The sequence below is a fragment of the Schistocerca piceifrons genome, chromosome X (assembly GCF_021461385.2).
Source record: "Schistocerca piceifrons isolate TAMUIC-IGC-003096 chromosome X, iqSchPice1.1, whole genome shotgun sequence".
Taxonomy (NCBI): domain Eukaryota; kingdom Metazoa; phylum Arthropoda; class Insecta; order Orthoptera; family Acrididae; genus Schistocerca; species Schistocerca piceifrons.
In genome coordinates, this window is record NC_060149.1 from 146,803,321 (window position 1) to 146,827,055 (window position 23,735).

A 23,735-nucleotide genomic window follows, 5' to 3' on the forward strand; every position below is an offset into this window, starting at 1 on the left:
GAGCAGCATGTAAAAGTTTGAAGCAAATCGGTCAATTACTTTTCGAGATTTTAGGTAACAAAGTTAAGCAACGACTTATTTTTATACGTGTAGTAGTATAGATTTGATTTTCTCAAGCGGCTCTATAGCAGATACAGCCGTGTGTAACGTTTCCTGCAGTTCTATCTGTGGGTTCAAAAGCAAATGAAAGCTATTTTTATTGCACAGCTCCGCTTAATACGGCAAGTATTTGGAAAAGAGAACTGCCGCCAGCAACACATACTGGAGAAAATAGCAAAGGTATCATCTATACAGATCAGCGGTGTCAGTTTCACGTTTTGTCAACCAAAACCGTGCTCGCGCGCGCCCACGCACACGCACACACACACACACACACACACACACACACACACACACACACTTTTACCGGTGCTGCGGTGGACAATAACGGGTTCTGGCTTTTTGCCAAAGCAAAATTCATTTATGTTCACTTTGTGACCTAAACGCGGATTCATCTACGAAGAGGAGCGTCCGTAAGCACCAAATCATCATCTGCGAAGAGGATGGTCTTCCATTGACTTGCAGTTCAGTGGATATTAGTACCCAACGATTAAGCATATTCCAAAAAAGAAGAAAACCGAAGGAGAAAAGTGAAAAGTCAATGTAAATGATGGTTATAGTTTCCTCACAGGTCGAACTGTTAGCTAAAAGTTTTGTTTTGTACCTGCATCTGTCAGTGTAAAATAAAATACTCAGTATTACGTATACGTTGATTAGTGTCATTTAGACTCGATACATTGAAGGCTGTAATTTTTATGGTTTTATTAGGTCATTTTCGCGTGTACGTAAACGTTTGTTTACGTTATAAATACGAGGGATAATCAGTAGGTGTAGCTTACCGTAGGTTACTGTTTAATTCTTTTATAATATTCACTAGACAGCACCTAGCGGTTTACTGTAAATGGTTCGAATGGCTCAAGCACTATGGGACATCACATCTGAGGTCATCAGTCCCTTAGACTTAGAACTACGTAAACCTATCTAACATAAGGACATCACACACATCCATGACCGAGGCAGGATTCGCACCTGCGACCGTAGCGAACTGAAGCGCCTAGAACCGCTCGGCCACAACGGCCGCCAGTTTACTGTAGTCACTGTTTTTTTCTTTAGTATTCACTAGATAGCCCCTAGCAGGCAAATAAGCACCAGATCTAGCTTCTACCATACATTTTTATTGTTTACCATTGTTGGGTGTCCTTTCTGCCAACTAGAGTGTAGCTGTTAACCTTGTGTGGCAGTAGGTTTCCCTAAGTTTCGCCGGCCTCTGTGGCCGAGTGGTTCTAAGCGCTTCAGTCCGGAACCGCGCTGCTGCTACGGTAGCAGGTTCGAATCCTGCCTCGGGCATGGATGTGTGTGATGTTCTTAGGTTAGTTAGGTTTAAGTAGTTCTAAGTCTAGGGGACTGATGACCTCAGATGCTAAGTCCCATAGTGCTCAGAGCAATTTGCACCATTTGAACCTAAGTTTCTTATAGTAAATATCATATTAGCTAGATGGATAGGGACTGTGTCTGTTGTGTACGGATGCAGGAGGAGTTGGCCACAGTCCAAACGCAGCTGGAAGCTATGTTGGCCACAGTCAACAAGCTCCAGAGTGCCACCTTGAGGAGTGGTGGGGATGGGGTGCCTGGGGCAGCCTCTGCTGTACTAGATGTCCAGGGGGGGGGGGGGGGGGATGTCACAGCTCTCTGTCACTGAGCCGACCTCAGGTGCGACTGAGCCGGCCGGCCCACTCTCACGTCAGTGTGGGTGGAGGACTGTGTCGAGGTCTCGAGCCTCAAGGCTAAGGCTGTATGGAGGATGCAGGCTCCTGCCAAATCCCATGCACTTTGCTAATAGATTCAGTGTGCTATCTTTTGCAGGGGGGGGGGGGGAGGGAGGCTGAACCGGCTCAAATTAATCTTCTGCCAGGATAGTGGCGCCTCCTTCAGCAAGGTCCGGACAGGCTCGTGGGGATAGGAGTTTGTTAGTTATTGGGAGCTCCAATGTTAGGAGGGCCATGGAGCCCCTCAGGGCTAGGGCGGGGAAGCAGTCCAACGTTCACTCGGTGTGCTTGCCGGGGGGCCTTGTCCGGGATGTGGAAGAGGCTCTTCCGGCGGCTATCGAGCGTGAGCTGCAGATTGTTGCACATGTCGGCACCAGCGATGCCAGTCGTCGGGGTTCCGAGGAAATCCTTGGGAGCTTTCTACTTCTGGCTAAATTGGCGAAAGCGACCTTCATCTCTCGAGGAGTGGAAGCCAGGCTGACGATTTGTAGCATCGTACCCAGGGTGGACCGGGGCCCTCTGGTTTGGAGTCGAGTGGAGAATATAAACCAGAGGCTACGTCGACTCTGTTACGAAAATGGTCGTAGATTCCTCAACTTACGCTATGGTGTAGAAGGTTGTAGAACGTCCCTCAATAGATCAGGGGTGGACTACACACAGGAAGCAGCTACATGGATAGCGCAGTACTTGTGGCGAGCACATGATTTTTTTTTTAAATTTTTTTTTAGATTTGGTTCCTCCGCAGGGGAAAAATAAAACATACATAAATAAAAATGCACATTTTTTATGACTATTGATTGATTACCTGGAACTGGCTGGAACTGCACGTGGCGATAAAGTATCACAGTGCCGATGCATGTAAGTCTATTAACTTAAGATGTTTACCGTAACTTAATAAGTATTCCTTAGTATTTATATCTAGCGGCAATGCCGCAAAAATTGACGGCTGGCGTGTGGTGTGTGACAGATTGCGGCTACGGGCAGCTGGGAAGTTGAGCCGCTTCCGTTCCTGGACGTTGACAGCCTGCTGCGAAGTAACCTGGCGTCCAACATCAGCGCCGACTTCGTCTACCAGGCCAACGAGACTAGGTACATCGTCCTTGTTAAGGTAAGTTCCGTTCATACACGGCACCGCATTGTTTGCTGAAATTATGTGACTCAAAAGTCTCGTTACCACATGATACGGTCCTCTGGATATTCAACAGTGAATGTTACTGAGGAGACTACTATACTTACAACATTATGTGTCCAGAGAAACACTTGATTGCTTCGTTAAATATTACTTGCTGTGTTATTGGAGTAGAAATTACGATCGCAACACGATAAAGCTGTGTGTAGATATATTTTTCTGGAGGATTAAGTTGACAAAAATTATCAAGCACGTGCGGAATTAAATCTTTAGGCTAAGTCTCTGTCGTTGTGAACCAATAAGTTTTTCACTCGCTGAATCTATGGAATACGATATTTCACAAAGTGTGGCAGTCGTATTGAAGCTTTCATGACTTTATCTTCCTTCGATATTTGAACTAGTTAACTAACTCACCCAGTTATTTTTGGAGAAATCCAGTCGATGGTATTATTTACCTACTTTTCATGTTAGAAACGCTAGTGAAGACACAGCTTATGGTGTGCCAGAATCTTACAGTGAAGAGACTGACGACGAAAATGACTGTTGCGGAGTATTAGATAACTGTGGACTCTACAGGGTGTTCGGAAATTCCCGTTACAAACTTTTAGGACCTGTATAGGGGAGTGAGTACATAACATTACGCGTTCTTGAAAGCTGTGCCACTGAATGTCCTCCAGAAAATGTGGTTTCAGAATGATGGTGCACCACCTCAATTCTCACGTGCTGTTCGGAGACATCTGAACAGATGATACGGCGAAAGTTGGATAGGACTAGGTGGTTCAACTGCACGTCTTCTGCTATCGCCAAATTTAACTCATATGGACTACTTCTTGTGGAGTGATACGCAAAGTTTAATTTGCGAGACTCGTGTAGAGACAGAGGAAGATCTGCTGACACTAGTTCTGGCCGCTGCACTGGAAACTGAAGAGACACCAGGCGGGATGAATATTGTGTACCAGAACATGCTTCCTAGGTACAATGTCTGTAACAACGTTGCTGGTCGCCACATCGAGCCGCTGTTGTAATGCATCAGCACTGTTCTGTACGTACAGCATGCTGGTTTTTTTTGTTTTTGTTTTAGAATATTGTAAACATGTAATGTTTAAGCGTTAACACAAACAAATTTTCTTGAGAGATAAATTGATGTTTCGTTATGTTTCCTTTCGAATTGTTATCTAATGATTGTACCGCGTCTCGTCTAATTCAGTTCCTCAATCAGAAATGGGTGAGTTAAACATCTGAACTGAAACTGTCGTAGAACGGAAGCAGTACGTTTCCGGACATGGGGTTCTATTCCAGATTTTATGTATTCACTCCTCTCTACAAGTCCTTGAAGTGTGTAACGGGAATTTCCGAACGCCCCGTGAAGGTGCTTTTAATGAAAAGAGAAAGTAATTTGTTATTTATTTACAAGTTATCGAATGAAACAGTTTTACTGTTATCAGTCGCTGTTATTTATATCTACAGCGTGTTCACAAGGCTTGAACCTCCTTCATAGGTTGGATTTATGTGCGTTAATATGACGTGTGAGTTGTGTTAAGACTCTGGGATAACGTGTGACACTGTCTAGTGGAGAAACGAAACAATGTTTCAGAATATGCCTCTGTGGATGTCTTTGACTAAAAACTAAACGTAAACGTAAATGTGAAAATGAAACTACTAAAACAGAATACTTCCAAAGTCGTAATACAGCACACAACACACACGCAGTAGTGACTGGTAACAGTAAACCAGTTGTTTCACGATATCAATAAAAGTCATGGTAAAGTCGAACCTAAAATGTTCGCATTCAAAATTTGCAAGTTACGTGGCTCTTAATTACGATCTCTCGCTGTGATGTGGAACGAATCTGTTTACAATTATAAAATCATTTCTCAATGAAAAATGTGGCAACACGCAGACCATTTACATCACTGTTTAAGCTTCTTTTCGTGACGTTATTTGTACTTCACTATGTTCAGTCACACCCACACTTTACATTATTACATAGTCCGAGGTTCTTGTACGGAGAAAAGTATGTTGGTAAAAATTTTGTTATTAGATGTTGTTGACACTGTAGTATTTAAATTTCTGTTAATTGTGGTTTCAAATGTTTATAAGGATAAAGACAGGTCCACCTCTAGTAGAAAAAAATATAGGTTCGGTCGATGATTTTGTAGTCACTTAGAATAATCTATTGAGACGTGAACCGCGATGCTCCATATTTGTCTCCACATACTGGGCAGCGGGCACAACAGGTATGCTGCTGGAATTCTCCAGCAGCGGATAGACACGTTAGAGTTACCTTTTGCAATCACGTCAGATGAAAGTGTCGTTCGGAGAAACAGTCGTGCACAAACGAGAATTTACTTAGTCTCCGTGCCGGCAAGTTTTTACCGTAACTGCGATCTCTGGAAAGGAAAGACCAGTTGCCGCTAACGTCTCACTCAGCCGCCGCTCACGCTAGAACTGGCACCGCAGTTTCTTCAATTACCCTCCTATTTATAGCTAACTTGTTTCTCATTAATTAATACATGTTTCTTAAAGGGTGTCTGTTACAGACTGTGCGTGAATAAATCTGAGCGAGACGAGCATACCGAAACGAGTGTTTTATAAGCTACCTTGTTCGGGAATATATTAAATTCATTATGATTCTACCAATGAATCTTAGTATATCTGTCTAACTTGCAACTAGTTTTATGTGGTCTTACCACCCTAAATCGGTTTGGATTGAGACCATCATGACACCTGACACTCAAAGTCTAATAGTTATTTGCAGCAATTTGCGCACAGTACGTACATTTCTTGGAAATGAGGGTCATTTTCCCAGTCCTTGCCCAAATGCCGTCGATCCTTTGCAAATCTGCCAGCTGTTTGCTTCAGTGTTCTGGCATTAGAAATTCCCTATGTGGATCAGCATCATCCGCGAAAAGATTAGTAGAGTTCCCGACGTTATTCAAAGGCTCACGTATAGACGTCATGCTAAAAAAAGTAGGATATACAGGGCGTCCGAAAAGTCTTTCCCTGATTACATAAATTGATAACTCAGGCTAGAAGTAAGATACAAATATGAAACTGGTGTGTAATTGTTTACGAACTATCAAAGTTTTATTCACACATCAGTAAACTTCCACATGAGCACCCTTGGTAGCACGCAGCACATCTAGGCGATATTCAATTTCCGTCCACACATCAGGCAAAATCACTGGAGGGATCGATTCAACGACTGTGGTTATCCATTGCCGCATGGTTTCAAGATCTGGTACACGTGTTCGGTAGACCTCGTCCTTGACATAATCCCATAAAAAGAAGTCTAATGGGGTTATGTCAGGAGAGCGAGGAGACCAAACCGTTGGCCCATCACGACCAATCCATCGCCCAGGAAAGGTCATATCGAGATAGGCACGGACGTCCAAACCCCAATGAGGCGGGGTGATACTGAAGCAGCTGAGGAATAGAATACAATTGCAACATGTCCAGATACACTGCAGATGTGAAGGTAGCCTCAGCGAAGAAGAATGGCCCGATAATTCGATCGTGCAATAGCGTGCACCAAACATTCACCTTTGGACTGCCTCTGGTGCACTCCATGACCTCGCCAGGGGTTGTGAACCCCAAATGCGCACATTATGGCGATTCACTACTCCACTGACAAAAAAGGTCGCTTCGTCGGAAAAGGCAATTCGTCTGAGATAACTATCATCCTCTTCAATACGTGATAGCATTTCGGCCGCAAAGTCATATCGGCGTGTACTGCCATTGGGCAACAAGGCCTGAACGATTTGCCCTTTGTATGCACGAAACAATAAACGTTTGTGTAAAATGTCATGGAGAGAGCTTTTTGGCATCTGTAATTCACGTGAGGCCCTGCGCACCGATTTCTTCGGAATTCGCAGAAAAGACTGCCTTACAGCTTCCACCCTTTCTGCTGAGGTTCTTGGTCGACCAGACCTCGGAAGGTCAGCAACCGATCCTGTGTTCTTGATCTTCTCATACCAGGCTTTAATGCTCTTGACATCAGGTGGATTCCTTCCAAATGTTGTCTGGAAGTGTCTCTGCACTGTGGTTGGTGATCGAATTTCATGGTACCACAGGACACACTGTGCCTTCTCCTTATTGGTTAACATGGCTTCTTGGGCACTGCATCTCATCCACTACTTACGTACTGCGAACCTAAAACAGGAAAAAACGTTGATAGTTGAAAACAATTCGACACAAGTTTCATATTTGTATCTTACTTCTAGCCTGAGTTATCAATTTATGTAATCAGGGAAAGTCTTTTCGGACACCCTGTAGTACTGGTTAAAATTAGAAAGAAGTCCTCCGACATATGTCTGGATCCAAAAAATTGTTGAGATTAAGAAATAAAACTTGCAACATTTCCCTGCATCAGCTGTTCTGTGAATATCGTTTTAGGTTTGCGCTGGCGTTAAAACAAGATCAGTGAATCCATGGGGTGTGGGCAATATAAGAAGTCAAATGGAATCGTATTACCCCACGCGGGAAATGACATACATGGTATTGTTCTTTGGTCATCTTTTACGCCGGCCGGAGTGGCCGAGCGCTTCTAGGTGCTACAGTCTGGAACCGCGCGACCGCGACGGTCGCAGGTTCGAATCCTGCCTCGGGCATGGATGTGTGTGACGTCCTTAGGTTGGTTAGGTTTAACTAGTTCTAAGTTCTAGGGGACTGATGACCTCAGAAGTTAAGTCCCATAGTGCTCAGAGCCATTTGAACCATTTTTTTCATCTTTTACCTGCCTTTGCTTTTTCTTGTTTTCGTCTTCTGACTGGTTTAATGCGGCTCTCCATGAATTCCTCTCCTGTCCCAATCTTTTCATATCAAAATATTACTTGCAACCTACGTCCTCAGTTATTTGCTGGATATATTCCATCTGCTGTTTTCCTCTGCAACTTTTATTCCCTGATGTCTCATCATATGCCCTATCATCATGTCCGTGCTTCTTGTCAGTGTTTCCCATACATTCCTTTCCTTGCCGTTTCTGCGGAGAACTTCCTCATTTCTTACCTAATCAGTCCACCGAATTTTCAGGATTATTCTTGTAGCACCACATCGCAAATGCTTCGATTTTCTTCTATTCCGGTTTTCCCACTGTCCATGTTTCACTGACATACAGCGCTGCACTCCAAAGGAACATTCTCAGAAATCTCTTCCTTAAATTTAGATCTGTATTTGATACTTCTCTTAGCCAGGAATGCCCTTTTCGCCCTGACATTCTACTGCGGAAACATTGGAAGACATTGGTGTATTAGACACCCATCAACAACGTGTATACTATGGAGGAGCATCTGTCTCATAAAAGTGAACAAATTCGAGATCCGAGGGCAGCCAGATGCTGTCGAACGAGTTCGTGATCGTTTGAGAAGGAGCACTGAAGGATGTGTAAGAATGGCTGCACTGAGAATCTCTTGTAGTGTCTGCATAAAGATGACTGTCGTATGTCGTCATGGCCTTCCCTCTGTTGAGAAACTTGCTTTCGTCTTAATTCTACCTTCCGTCCTCCCAACATCTGTCATTTCAGAGTTCCTGCGACTATAAAAAAAGGGAAATGTAGTACGATCTTCATCCGTGAAAGCATTCAGTAAACAGGATTCGGAATTTTGTGCTTTTCTCTGGCGTCGTCCGTATGTCAGTATCATTAATGACCGACTGGATGTTTCTGCAATTCGTTGACTGCCTATACTTGAGACCGAAAGTTCTTACTCTTCCTTCTTCAGTTTAATGAATAAGGTATTGCTTTAAAATTCACTGAACACTTCTGACATTGCTCTCATGACATTTATTTTGACTTCGTTCAGTTTTTTTTCTATTCAACAAGGCTTCAGCTCTGTTTAAATCGGTGATGTAGCTGCCTTTATTTTCGCAGTAACTTTCTAACATAACTACTGAACAAAGTCAGGTGTTTCCCATCCATCTCAACCTTGGTAGCCACATACCTGTCTATTGCTTGTTGTGTTATACTCTTCAACTTTCGCCACTGAGTCTCCGTATTTTCAGTCTGAGACGAATGTTTAATGTTTGCTACAACGGTAATCTGCAGTATGTTCTTCGCCGTAATTGCTGAGCAGGAGAAATTTCATACTGTTCTTTTCATTTATTTCGAGACCTGTAGTTAGTGAAACTGTAACAGCCTTCTGCTTATGTAGCCTAAAATGGATAAAAAAAGTTCGCATCCGCTTGGTATCAGGAGACCTAAGACGCTACCCTCACGCGTCGGCTCTGTAGCTCACTACGGAATGTAATTTTCTGATAAGAAACTTAGTACGGCATCACACGAACGACCCTGATGCTTTTTACAGTCACGTGAATCTTCCAGTCTAAAGCTGGTTAGCTGAACAGTCGTAAAATTTCAAGAACTTGCTAAAAGTGTCATGTAATTAAACTCTTCCTATCTACCAACTGAGCAGTCTAACATAGAGGTCATTAGAATGAAAGTGCACCATAATTCTTATTTAGATCGCGCAAATACAATTGCGATTTAAAGACCAATATTTTAGATGACGACTGTGTTACTTTAATTTTAAAATGTATTGTACTCTACTGCAGTCTTACATTAAAGTTCCTTTTTTTATTTTATTTTTAATGTAGTATCTCTTTCCCTATAGAGGCTGTGATGTGCTGTGTCCTTATACAACTGCTAGTCCATTTCAGCGACGCACATTTCTCACGCAAGAGAGTAATCTTTACTTAGCTTTACTTGGTTTCTAAAAATGGTTCAAATGGCTCTGAGCACTATGGGACTCAACTTCTCAGGTCATCAGTCCCCTAGAACTTAGAAATACTTAAAGCTAACTAACCTAAAGACATCACTCACATCCATGCCCGAGGCAGGATTCGAACCTGCGACCGTAGCGGTCGCGCGGTTCCAGACTGTAGCGCCTAGAACCGCTCGGCCACTCTGGCCGGCTTACTTGGTTTCTGTTCTTGATTTCTCTCAGAAACAGTTCTATCGTTCACTTTGTTTTATTTTCAACAAGGCTTCAGCTCTGTTTAAATCGGTGATGTAGCTGCCTTTCTTTTCGCAGTAACTTTCTAACATGCGTACTTTCCGAGTGCACTTAAAGTAGCGACAGTCGCAAGTCTGTATCCAGAAATACACTGACGGAAATGATAGTATTACACCATGAATGAAAAGCCCGATATTTGTCAAACTTTGTGGAGCTGTTCATCACGTAAGGAGTATTAAATGATTAATAAAAACCTCTCGGCTGTATTATTACACATTTATTGTGTTAAGACCGGTTTCGTTCGTTGAAGATCTACAGATTGCTGAATTGTGCTAAAGTCATGATTTTAGGACAACACGGCAAGCTTAAAATGTTCAGCGAACGAAACCAGTCGTAATACAATAAACGTATAATAATACACCTAAGATGGTTTTTATTAATCATTAAAATTGTCAACTGTGGTGCTCAAGATGATCAAGAGCATTAAATGATAAAATTTTCAGTTCATTCGGAAATTATAGTCATCAACTTCAGTATGTGGTGTGACCCCAATAGGCCCAAATAGACTGTTGTATTCGTCATGACAGGGAAGCAAATAATCTCCGAATATCTCTTTCCGTGCCTAAAACAGGGATCAACTGACGACTATAGGAATATAATACAGCCCCCTACATACTGCTCCCGCGGGATCGTGAGGGCAATATTAGATTAATTGCAACATGCACAGAGGCATTTCAACCGTCTTCCTTCCTGCGTTACGTGCATGAGTGGAACCGGAAAAATCCCTGGTACCTCCTACAGTGGCAGGTATTCCTTTGCCAAGCACTTCACAGCGGTTTGCAGAACATGTAGATGTAGATATGCTGTCAGTTCAGGAAGATAACTGGCTGGAGGCTGGTATACAATGTATACGTATTCCCATCGCATCCCAGACGTGCTCTACGGGTGAGAAGTCAGGGAACGAATGAGTCCCGTCAAGGATCCATACATGTGGTCCTGAAACATTACTTTTGTTTGTATGTCGGAGATTCCGTGGCGTCGTGCGCGAAACCACACTCGCGGTGACGGCTAGCATTCAAGCCACACTTGGCAACATGCGGCACGCGAGGAAAAATACTCGCCGTTCTGTTCAATAGATTTAATCGGTAACTTTCATTGACGGGGACGAATTAATTCTCTGCTCTGTTGCACTATCCAATCCCTCTAACAAGGGGAGGCCGCCAATTGTGAAATTCAGATTCGATTCATACTGCGCATAATAAAAGCTCATGGACAGAGGTGTAATGTGGCAAAGCACCAAGATGCACTTCTCAGCCGTTGTCGAGAAAATCGACAGTTAAAAGAAACCGTTGCGGTGAAATACTCTCTACGATTAATAATTTTCTACAGCGTCGTGGCGCAGCGGTAAGCGCTCGGGTTCGTAATCCGAAGGTCGCCGGATCGAATCTCGCGCCATGCAACCGTTTCTTTTTTTTATTATTAGTTTTTTGTAATTCAAATTATATATATATAAATAATTCCCGGCAATCAGTTGCAACAATTATGCATATAATAAGTTGTTGAAAGTTCGTTTGTCGTGGAAAAACTGGCGACTTCGAACATCATTATGTTTTCCGCAAACAAAGTTGTATTTCACAAATGTTATTAATTATCTTCATAATGTTATCCACGTATAGTTAACGGAAGACGTAGAAACGATATTCCGAAACGAATACGTATAGCGTAAGTCAAACGTTCGAATTAGAATAGAGACACCACGAACACAAATTTGCTGTGACAGGTATGAAATATAAACTCCGTTACTCGCTCGTTACACTTGAAGGACAGATGTTGAATGGGCCAAAACGAGCCGCCGCATAACAGCGTAGTTGCGTGCTAACTTCGAAAGAAGGTAGATGCGGTCCCTAGCGCAACTTATAACATCGTCGAAAATCAGTGCGGACGGGAGAGCTTTGGTACACCCTGTTAAAAAAAAAGGGAAAAATGGAGGCGGTACAATTGGAGAGCGATCCGCCTTCACCAACATGCATAAGCAATTCATTAATAGTATATATATATATATATATATATATATATATGTATTATATATTTGAATCACAAAAAACTAATAATAAAAAAAAAGTTGCATGGCGCGAGATTCGATCCGGCGACCTTCCGATTACGAACCCGAGCGCTTACCGCTGCGCCACGACGCTGTAGAAAATTATTAATCGTAGAGAGTATTTCACCGCAACGGTTTCTTTTAACTGTCGATTTTCTCGACAACGGCTGAGAAGTGCACCTTGGTGCTTTGCCACATTACACCTCTGGCCATGAGCTTTTATTATGCGCAGTATGAATCGAATCTGAATTTCACAATTGGCGGCCTCCCCTTGTAAGTAATAGTCGCCAATCTCGCTTTGACCTGCGAGACAGGTTTAAGCGTCCCACAACTTCACAGTCAATAATTTAAAAATCATGTAGCACTCCAACTACTACCACAAAAATTCAGAGATCCGACCACTGTGTACACCGTCAATATTTCATACACCGCCTCCAACTTGCTCCTAATCACTCCCGCCGATTTTCTCCACAACAACCAAATAGGAGCACAGCTCAAAATCGATAGGCAAATAGTAACACAAATCTCATGCGCCACTTTCCACCGAAAGGAATATCATTTATTGGTTTCCATATAAACTTCTACAAGTCCGACTCTTTCACTACAACACCAACTACCCAACTATCTTCTTAGCTCCACAACCTAGTTTCAGGACTCTGCTTAATGAGAAATTCACCTGCCCTAAAAAGTCAAACTTTGCTCCACATAAAACCGTAAAACCATGAGCATTCGACACCCACGCATGAGAGACGCATTACCAGTCCTCTCAGATTTACGTACTGGAAGAAATACTTCGTGGATCATTAAGTCTCCGAACACAGAAATCAGCACCGCTCTCGAATGAGCACTTCCACTTCAGAGAGTCCGTGACCCCAACACACAGGACGACTATCGATTGACTAAGTGGTTTCGCGAAGTGCAGACCGCTCCACGAAATTATTCAACGCATAGGCCTTTCATCCAATCAGAATCGGAAGCAGTATGTAGACATTTACACTAGCCATTTTCTGTTCTTGGTTACAGCGCTTCTGTAAGGTTCTACCTCATGCAAGGACATAAAGAACTTTTTCTGCAACGGTTGTCGGAAAATAATGGACGTCGTGGGGAATTTACTCGCCCTTAAAATCAATCTACTCGACACCGACCGCCACTCATTTAGGAGGATTAGGGAAAGAACCCCTTCATCCTCCTCCCGCCCCCCTTCGCGGCAGCCACAAATTAGCCAAGATAACTACAATAACGAACAGGACAAGTACACATGGGTGGTTAAGAAATGATATGTTACAATGCGAACTACTGTGTGCTGAAAGAAGTTTTACCGTTCTTGTCATACACTGGCAAGCATGCAGCCAGCGTTCTGAAATCACCAAGTCAATCCTGTTGTCATATCCAATAACTGCTAACGTCATGATTCCACACTTGGAGATGTATGGCTCTCAAGAGCCTCTGCGTCCTGTGACCTTCCACAATGTCGTCTATGGATACATTGACATGCATGTGATCACCACAGACAGAGGTGTGAATCATCGCTGAGCACCACAGAATGCCATTAATATTCCAGTGGACTCTGGCTCCACATCGTGCAAGTTTCTGTTGTCTGTGGAATGGTGTCAGCGACAAACGACGGGTCTCAACCCAGTTTCCAGTAACCTGTTTACAACAGTTCGTGGTTGATCGCTGCCTGTAATCACTGCTGGATTTCAGATGATGCCATACGTCTAATTGAGGGAGGATTCGAATAATCCTACGATCTCCTAGAAGTGTAGTTCTTCTGGAAAGTACGCCCCCACCCATCTCACCACCACTCGGTGTACAGTAACTGCACTACATCCAACAATCAATGAAGTCTGTCAGTGTAACTTTTTCTGCAACGCTTCTCGGAAAATAACGGACGTCGTGGGGAATTTACTCGCCCTTAAAGTCAATCTACTCGACTCCGACCGCCACTCATTTAGGAGGATTATGGAAAAAGCTGCCCATAATCTTGAGGCTGAAAAGAACACCTCCCCCACCCCCTCCCCCTTCGGCAGCCACAAACTAGCCGAGATGACTACAATAACGAACAGGACAAGCACACAGGGGTGGTTAGGAAATGATATGTTACAATGCGAACTGCTGTGTGCTATAAGAAGGTTTACCGTTCTTGTCATACACTGGAAAAGCATTCAGCCAACGTTCAGAAATCACCAAGTCAATCCTGTTGTCATATACAATAGCTGCTCACGTCAGGATTCCACAGTGCATTATATCCAACAATCTATGTAGTCCGTCAGTGTAATCCTCCCATGTCCCTCGTGCCAGTGATCTTGCCTTTCTCAAAGCGCTGAAGATGACGATAAGCTGTACGTGCAGTTTCTCTGGGCATACTGTGCTGCGATCTCCACTTCAAAATTCCAGTGAAGTTGCGCATACCTAGTAACCACAATGTAGTCACACCATACATCTGTAGGAATGGCTTTGCTCTGCACAAATAATTTCGCATGTGGATATTTAAATCAACATATTAGATAGGGCTGCAAATACTGAAGTATAAGTTTGGTAGCGTTCAGTCAATGCGTTATTGTAATGCTTTCATTTCCTTCAGTGTAATTCAAATGGTAGCGGAATATTATAGAACCAGTTCACTGTCCAGTTTGGTTATCATTCATTGTACACTTGATGGAGAGTATTCCTGCGGTTTAGAGCCAATAATTTTAGGTAGTGAAGTCTGGATGACCCTTTACCCTTATTAGCGAGCCACCAGGACCTCCCAGTGCTCACAGGGTCTGTATCATCAGCCAGGTGGACATGTAGTCCAGTGTCCCAGTTGAAAATTGTCTCCATGCCCTCCACCAGGCAACCCGTATCCTCTGTTTCAGCCTGGAACACAAAAATGGCAGTATTAAGGGCTCGCTCGCGCGTGTGTGTTTTTTGGTTGCATTGTCTTGCTGTGATTCCTGCGTATGACTAGATGTGCAATGCCGTTCCACAAATGTAGTCCCATATAACATAAAACACAAACTCTCCGATGCCGTAGTAGCCCATTGCAGCGGTTATAAAAGGGTATAGATCATTCCAGTTTCCGACAAGTATCGTCGAACAGATGCACATAATTATAAAGGGGCGATCAAAACGTTTCCGTTCGAAGGTCACACTAACTCCTTGCCTTCAAGTCAGTGCTTACATACCCGCATCGGAGTGGCGCTGGGTTCCATATGCGTTGCAGCAACGCTCTCAAACGCCAACGTTTTGACCGCCCCCTGTACTGGGGCGTAACCGTATACTAGAAGGAAAAAAGTCTCAGTGAACACGCCTCTAAAACGCACACTTGAACAGTTATGGCACTACTTCATTTTCGATACTGTCAAACAAATCTCTTCTACTTGAAGCTCTCTGCTTTCTATATTTTGAATGGTGTTAGTTTGGACCAAAACAAGAAAAAATGTCCAGTAAACGTGAGTTTGAAAGCGCATACCTTTAGAGCTATGAGCCCTTGTTCAGTAGAAAAATTTGTTTCACAGTAGTACAGATGAAGAAATACCCATAGCAAGGTATGCGTTTCAGAACACATGTTTACTGCGACTTATTTGCTTCTAGTATTCTGTACTTTCAACTGCATGCGCTTACGACATTTATTATGATACACACTGTATATGGCTAGATCACTGACGTCAACCTGTTGTATTCTTACTATACAACACATTTTATGGTCGCATTCTGTGGTCTTTTTAATGAACGAAATTCTCCTTCGCAGAAAACAACAATCATCAACAAACACCAGTCTTGTGGAAGTCAGCTCGGTCTGTGCGTTCATGAGGTCCAGAGGTTAATGCCACATTCCTCGACTTCGAGAAAGCATTCGATTCAGTTGCTGATTGACGCTAAATGATTATAATAAGTGCTTGCAGGAAATTGGAACTGTTGATTCAGGGCTTTCTGGCCAACAGAAGGCAACCCATCATTCTTAACAATATAGCATGTGAGATTATTTCTGGGAGTTTCTTAAGGGAGTGTTACAGGGCCATTTCTGTTCACTATATATTAATGGCCTGGTGGATAACGAAGTAAGTTCAGGAGAATGTTCGCAGAATGCTCTACCGAAAAGCAAGAAGACCTGCATTGTAGTGACGCCAGTGGCAGGGATATGTAGTTGACTTAAAAAAAAAATACATATTGCGCCTCATAAGTATCTAGCAGTATTGCAACTTTTGACGATAATTTCTATGAAATAGTAACAGCCGCTCTTATTGACCTAAACTGGAAACCCACATAAACCTAGTCACAGGAGATGCTATTCTGAGACTCGTGGGAAGAATCCTAATGATCTGAGATCCATCCATAAAATAATAAGTTTTAAAAGCACTTGGTGGATGTAGTCTACAGTATTGCTCACCAGTCTCAGACACTAGCGAGGTTGTACTGGTAGAGGAGACAGAGATTTCCAAAGAAGGGTGACGCGTTCTGTTAAAAAAGTGATTACAGTTAAGTGTTTGCAGTTAACCAATGTAAATAAAAAACACACAGTACTGTGATTTTATTCCTATTATCTCCTTAAGCTGGCTTCTCCGACCCCAGGTTTCCTATTTCAAATTGTTCAGTGGAGCATCCTCTATGTCCTGTTAAATTTTTGGACGCTCTTACGGAAACACCCTGTAGAGGCTATAGAAACCGTTAATTATGTTCATTGATGCCAGTGTATTTGTATTTAGTTTAGCAACATCTGCTGCGATTTTTGTTGCCACAACCAAATCTTTTATTACTTTTTTATTTAAAGCCGGTTGTACATAAAATTTTAGCCCCTTACTAAGTAAATTTAGCTCGTCATCGTTGAAAACGATATCAGTTTCGTTAACAACCCTGGGGTTTTTAAAATATTTAGGAAACCAACCACAACTGATGTGTTGATACAAAATAAGTCCTGCCATCCTAATAGCCAGAAATTTTCTGCTTTTAGATCTTTGATAGATAGAGCCTTTAGAGTCCCTATGAATGAAGAAGACAGAATGACTGAGCTGAACATCGTAAAACAACTAGCCAGAGCTAACGGATATCACCAAAACGTTGTCAATAAATTAATACGACAGAAACAGCGCGCGAATGCAAGGAGGAATACCGCAAATAATATTACGAGTGTCTCAATACCGTACTTCGGTGATATTTCGCAAAAAGTGGCGAACATTTTCGAACCTTTTAAAGTTGATACCGCTTTTCGGACCAATAATACGCTGCGGTTTAAACTAAGAAATAATTTACAGCAGGAAAGCGATAAATATGAGAGAGCTGGGGTCTATAAAATTCAGTGTAACACGTGCAAGGCGAGCTATGTAGGCCAAACTGGTAGGCCCTTTAAAGTACGTGACAAAGAACATAGCGATGCTTTACGGCTTAATAATTTCGAAAAGTCAGCTGTAGCCACGCATATTTGGGAAACGGGACACCCCATGTTGGGAGTAGATCAGGATCTCGTTATTTTACATAGACAGGACAAAGGCAAAAAGCTGGATCTACTAGAACAGCTGGAAATTATGATACATAGCGTGGATAATCAGAACACACTGAATGAACAGCTAACTGGTGATACAAATAACTTTTTCAAACATTTCACTGGTTTCTTTTAGTAACTACATTTTTAGCAATTGGCAGGATACCATCATTTCATGAGGTCCTTGGAACATGTATACGTTATCTGTTTGTATAGACATCTCTGTCTGTGACTTCCTTGTTTACTTGCGCGTGAGGTCACTCGCGTTTCAGTGTCGTGTTTGGCTACGTGGTGTGTGGTATCAACGAAGACGCACGGACGGTTTACGACGATAGAGGAGAGAGCCATGTGGTTAGATGTTGAACACCATAGGCGACACCATTTTAGAGTTGTTTATATTTTGACGACTATGTGGAGATGCACCTTGGAAGACACGGCTGCAACAAGGGAAGTAGCCACGATGTTTTAATTTTATTGTGCCTGGTGCATGTTCCATTTTAGCGAGTTTTAACAGGTTCTTTTACTTTTTATTATTCTGATGATGGAAGCTTGACTTCCGAAACGCGTCAATCTTAGTGTTTTACACTATAAACAAGTGGTTGAGCCGATATATTTTTTAACTTTGACATTGACAACCACGACCTCTCATCCAGTATGGATAAAATCAAAACACATGTCACAGTAAAGGGTGCCGAAACCGTCACATCAGTACATGCCGAATAAATACGATACACTGTGCCTCTGTTGTTAAGAAGTACTATACAATATTGCTTCGGACATTCAGGGTGTACATAAAGTCCGGGAACACTTTCAATTATTTATTGCACAAGAACCAAACACTGTACAGATATCGTACGTATGTCATTTTGAAGAGAAACCCTGAAAGTTTTTGTTTTTTTTTCATATATACAACCACAGCGTAGTTTGGTAATTTGCCGATAGTCAGCGCTAGTCGCAAACATGGTGAGTTCAGGTGCGGAGCGAGCTTTCTGTGTGTTGGAGTTCGACAAAAACAAGTGTGCTACAGCTGTTCAACGGATGTTTAGAACCAAGTACGGTAAGAAGCCACCGAAAATGAAGGCCATTTACCACTGGCACAACAAATTCGTTACGACGGGTTGCTTGTACCCGGCAAAGAGAAGCGGACATTCCAGTGTGATTGAAGTGGATGTGGAGCGCGTACGAGAGACATTCATAAAGAGTCCAGAGAAATCGGTGCGTCGTTGATCCCGTGAACTCTAAATGGCTCGAATGACAGTGTCGAAAGTTCTTCGACAGAAGCTGTCTATAAAACCATTCAAACTGGAGCTAGTGCAGACGACAAAGACAACCGTTTTGAGTTCTGTTGGCAGTTGCAACAATTGAATGAGGATGGAGATGGCATTGTTGATCGCTTAATTTTTAGCGACGAAGCCACATTTCACATGATGGGAAAGTGAAGAGGCACAATTGTCGGATCTGGGGTGCAAAGCACCCACATGAATGCACTGAATTTGAGCGTGATTCCCCAAAAGTAAATGTTTTTTGTGCCTTGTCACGCCGAAAACTGTACGGGCCATTCTTCTTCGCCGAGAACACTGTCACTGGATATTCCTACTTGGTCCGTTCATCTTTCAGCAGGATGGGGCTCCACCCCATGTTCATCGTGAAGTTCGTGGGAGTTGCCGCATCGATGGATCGACCGTGCTATAGAACGGGACAGCTGTTTCAAGAAATGCCCTCCCCGATCACCAGATCTCACTCCGTCAGAATTTTTTCCGTGGGGACACATTAAAGATCTGGTGTATGTACCGCCTCTTCCACGTGATGAAGCAGAGCTCAGGGAGAGAATACGGGAAGCGACTGCCACAATTGACGATGGCATGCTGGGATGTGTATTGCAAGAATTCGATTACCATATTGACGTCCTGCAGGGTCACTCATAGTTCGCAGATAGAATGTTTGTTAAAAAAAAAAAAAAAAAAAAAACATTTCAGAATTTTTCTTGTAAATGCAGTATGTATGACATCTGTACAATGTTTAGCTCTTGTGCAATAAATAATTGAAAGTGTTGCCGGACTTAACGTACACGCTGTATAAGCAGGTCCGAAGGACCACTGCATAGAAGTTGTTAATAACACAGGCACTGCAGTATCGTATTTATCCGCCGATACCAGGTAGCGACTTTCAATTAAAATGTTCAGCCCCTTTATGGGAACGAGTCCAGGTTGTCACTCGTGGAAAGACGACATTGGAAGGTTGTGAGTCGTGCACGAATAGCCAACGTGGTGATGGAGACCGCTCGCGTAAAGCGGGAAAACAGGTCCGTGTACGCAGCTGCGAATACATTTCATGCACGTACGAAGCTTCGGCCAGCCGGAACACTAGGACTGGTCTCCAGTGGTGGGTGTGAGAGCAGAGCGATGATGCCGACTGTGTGCTCACAGGGCAGCGCGAGCCGCGGCGGGCCGCGCAGACAGCAGCTGCTGGAGGCGCTCGAGGGGGAGTGCCCCTCCGCCGCTCCCGCCACCCCCGCCGCCCACGCACCCGCCAGCGCCGGCGCCACAGCAGCCTGCGTCCGCGTCGCTCACTCCGCCGCCCTCGCCAACAAGTACGACTTCTCGTTCAACTTCAACGAGCCGGTAAGTACCTCGCCACTTTTTCACAGCTAACAATAAATTAACACTGTAGTGATTGCATTTGATAAAACCCAACGTTTAAGTCTAATTAACCCTTTCAGACCCACTGGCTACAATTGTGTGCATTAATTACACAGGTCTGCAAAAAAATATTTTTTGAAAGTTTGAAATTTGATAACTGACTTTTCCGTACTTTTCAATGCTGATTTCAAAAATGCAATCCATTTATTTCTATCACGTCAGGTTTTCTCACAAAAAGGGAGTATTTTTGGGTATAATAACAAAATTTAAGCAATTTATCACATTTTTTTCCAACGTTATAAAATTTTATTTTATTTATAAATCATGTTCTAAACTACATTTCCATTACTCTTTAAGCTCATAACTCCTTATAATAGCACTTTCGCTTTCTGTCGAAGCTTCTTTTATTGCTTTTCCGGCTGTGGACTCGTTGAGAACCATCCCTTTTTATCATTCAGCAGTAGTCCGCTATCATGTTGCCGTTCCATCTTCCTTGATATCTTCTTTCCATTTCTTTGATGTCTTGGTTCAATCTTACGCCCTGGTCTTTACTTACATCACCAAGGTTTGCAGGGAAGTAGTCAAGATGTGAGTGGGGAAAATGAACTTTAATGTTCATGTTACAGCCCAGTTTCTTAAAGTTGTCGAGCATGTCTGCGACGATTGTCTTGCACTTTGGATCTCTTTTGTTTTCTAGGAAACCGGTAAAAACTAATTTAAAAGATGTCCATGCTGCCTTTTCTTTTGTTTCCATCTTGTCCACAAGGTTGGGATCTGTCGTTAGTTTTCTAATGTCTTGTCCGACAAAGATTCCTTCCTTTAGCTTTGCCTCGGATAAACCAGGAAACTGTCCACAAAGATATCTGAAACACTCCCCTTCTTTTGGCAATGCCATAACAAATTGTTTCATCAGCCCCAACTTAATGTGAAATGGTGGAAGTAACACCTTCTTGGGATCCACAAAGCTTTTCCTCTCAATATTTTTAACCCCTACCTGTAAGGTTTTTCTCAAGAGCCAAGCCTTTTTTATGTAGTGTTGCTTTCTGTCCCTACTGTCCCATTCACAAAGAAAAAAGGGAACTTTGTATAGCTACTTTGTTGACCAAGCAGCATTGAAATCACTTTTAAATCACCACATAGTGTCCATTTGTGGTCTGAACAGCAGAGTTTCCTTAAAACCAGCTCAAGGTTTATACATCCTCTGGTAACCATTGCCCATTGTCCATAAAACAACTCCACAACACAAGAAAACAGTCATTACTTTAAAGCGCTAGTAACAACAACACGTGAACAACACAGAGTGAAGAGGTACTGAACTGAAGGACAATAGCAGAAGCTCAGTGCTTGGTGATGGCGGGGGAAGGGGCAGCCCCACAGACAGGCATTGACATGAAAATACTGCTGGTTTCTCCTAATTACTCTTTATCTTACGCATATCTAGTATAAAAACGGCTAAATAACAGTTTATGGAGATCCTACAAAACCAAAATTCAAACTCACTAGAGTGCTGAAATATCGAAAGAAGCTAAAACTAGACAAGCAGTTTGTGAAATAACTGTACGTGATGGAATTTTTTCAGTGTTTTTCCCGAAATCAGCGTTCAAAACACTATAAAAATCACTTAATAAATTTGAAACAATTTTTATGTAGCAGACGTGTGTTATTTCTGTGTCTTAGTGGCAACAGATATATCTTTCATCAAAGGAAACCTCATCTACATATTTGTGAATGTTCAATCTTTTCATCATGCACAAGTGACTCCACGTGTCGGGCATCACTGTAAAAATACCAACACGTGAATGTAGCAATGTGTAGCAGCTCGTAACTGCCAGAATACAGGGAAGTAGTTGGTTAAGTACATTCCATTGAGTAACTTAATGTTCTTACTGGTCTTTTGCATGGTAATTATTGAATGATCGGTCTATTTATAACAACACTGACTATTTCAATATTAATTATTTTTGTCTATAAAATGAAGCGTTGTGTAAGAAGTTTATTTTAAAAATGCGTGCTTATATTTGTATAAATCTTGCTTCTAAAATTATTTAAAAACTCACCTAAAAAGATTAGAGCACAGACAAGAATTTTCTTTCCTCAAGAAAAAGTCATTTCTGAAAGTGTTAACGTTAATTACTCTTAGTAAATATATGGCTTTAGAACTAACCGTCCCCGGAACCGAGGTGGATCTCGACGCGGAGGCAAGCCAGTTGGAATCCAAGCTGTCGATGAAATTTTCATTCGCAGTGTTTAGCAGACAAGAGCAGGAGAGGTATTGGTGTAAAGTTACTGATCAGCAGTCCTTGGGACAATGTCCTCGATTAAATCCGAAGCTTCTTCAAGGTGTCTCATGAAGAGAGGGCATGTGACGCTATTGATGGCGATCTGTCCGTAGGATAGGGTCGCTAAGCTCGTAGTCCCGTTGGTGCTATTCCAGAGGAGTAGGCGGTGTGCCGGCACCGCGTTTTATCATCTCCCTTCTCTCATCATCGCCATATACCACAAACATAACGCTATATTATACACGCATCCATTACACTCACCTGAACACTGCTAATACTCATACGACATACACTCCTCGAAATGGAAAAAAAGAACACATTGACACCGGTGTGTCAGACCCACCATACTTGCTCCGGACACTGCGAGAGGGCTGTACAAGCAATGATCACACGCACGGCACAGCGGACACACCAGGAACCGCGGCGTTGGCCGTGGAATGGCGCTAGCTGCGCAGCATTTGTGCACCGCCGCCGTCAGTGTCAGCCGGTTTGCCGTGGCATACGGAGCTCCATCGCAGTCTTTAACACTGGTAGCATGCCGCGACAGCGTGGACGTGAACCGTATGTGCAGTTGACGGACTTTGAGCGAGGGCGTATAGTGGGCATGCGGGAGGCCGGGTGGACGTACCGCCGAATTGCTCAACACGTGGGGCGTGAGGTCTCCACAGTACATCGATGTTGTCGCCAGTGGTCGGCGGAAGGTGCACGTGCCCGTCGACCTGGGATCGGACCGCAGCGACGCACGGATGCACGCCAAGACCGTAGGATCCTATGCAGTGCCGTAGGGGACCGCACCGCCACTTCCCAGCAAATTAGGGACACTGTTGCTCCTGGGGTATCGGCGAGGACCATTCGCAACCGTCTCCATGAAGCTGGGCTACGGTCCCGCACACCGTTAGGCCGTCTTCCGCTCACGCCCCAACATCGTGCAGCCCGCCTCCAGTGGTGTCGCGACAGCGATGAGAGTCGCTTCTGCCTTGGTGCCAATGATGGTCGTATGCGTGTTTGGTGCCGTGCAGGTGAGCGCCACAATCAGGACTGCATACGACCGAGGCACACAGGGCCAACACCCGGCATCATGGTGTGGGGAGCGATCTCCTACACTGGCCGTACACCACTGGTGATCGTCGAGGGGACACTGAATAGTGCACGGTACATCCAAACCGTCACCGAACCCATCGTTCTACCATTCCTAGACCGGCAAGGGAACTTGCTGTTCCAACAGGACAATGCACGTTCGCATGTATCCCGTGCCACCCAACGTGCTCTAGAAGGTGTAAGTCAACTACCCTGGCCAGCAAGATCTCCGGATCTGTCCCCCATTGAGCATGTTTGGGACTGGATGAAGCGTCGTCTCACGCGGTCTGCACGTCC

The 23,735-nt window shown here is 43.4% G+C and overlaps 1 protein-coding gene across 1 annotated transcript in view; it reads left to right on the plus strand.

Annotated features, from left to right (window-relative positions):
• The window catches only part of LOC124722225 (vitellogenin-like), a gene marked incomplete at its 3' end in the record, with an annotated part of 444,892 nt that overhangs the window by 332,522 nt on the left and 88,635 nt on the right, over positions 1–23,735 (plus strand). The window contains exons 20-21 of the mRNA XM_047247418.1: positions 2,773–2,913; positions 19,870–20,064. Of these exons, the coding sequence (XP_047103374.1) occupies positions 2,773–2,913; positions 19,870–20,064 (336 nt within the window). The remainder of the gene's footprint in view (positions 1–2,772; positions 2,914–19,869; positions 20,065–23,735) is intronic.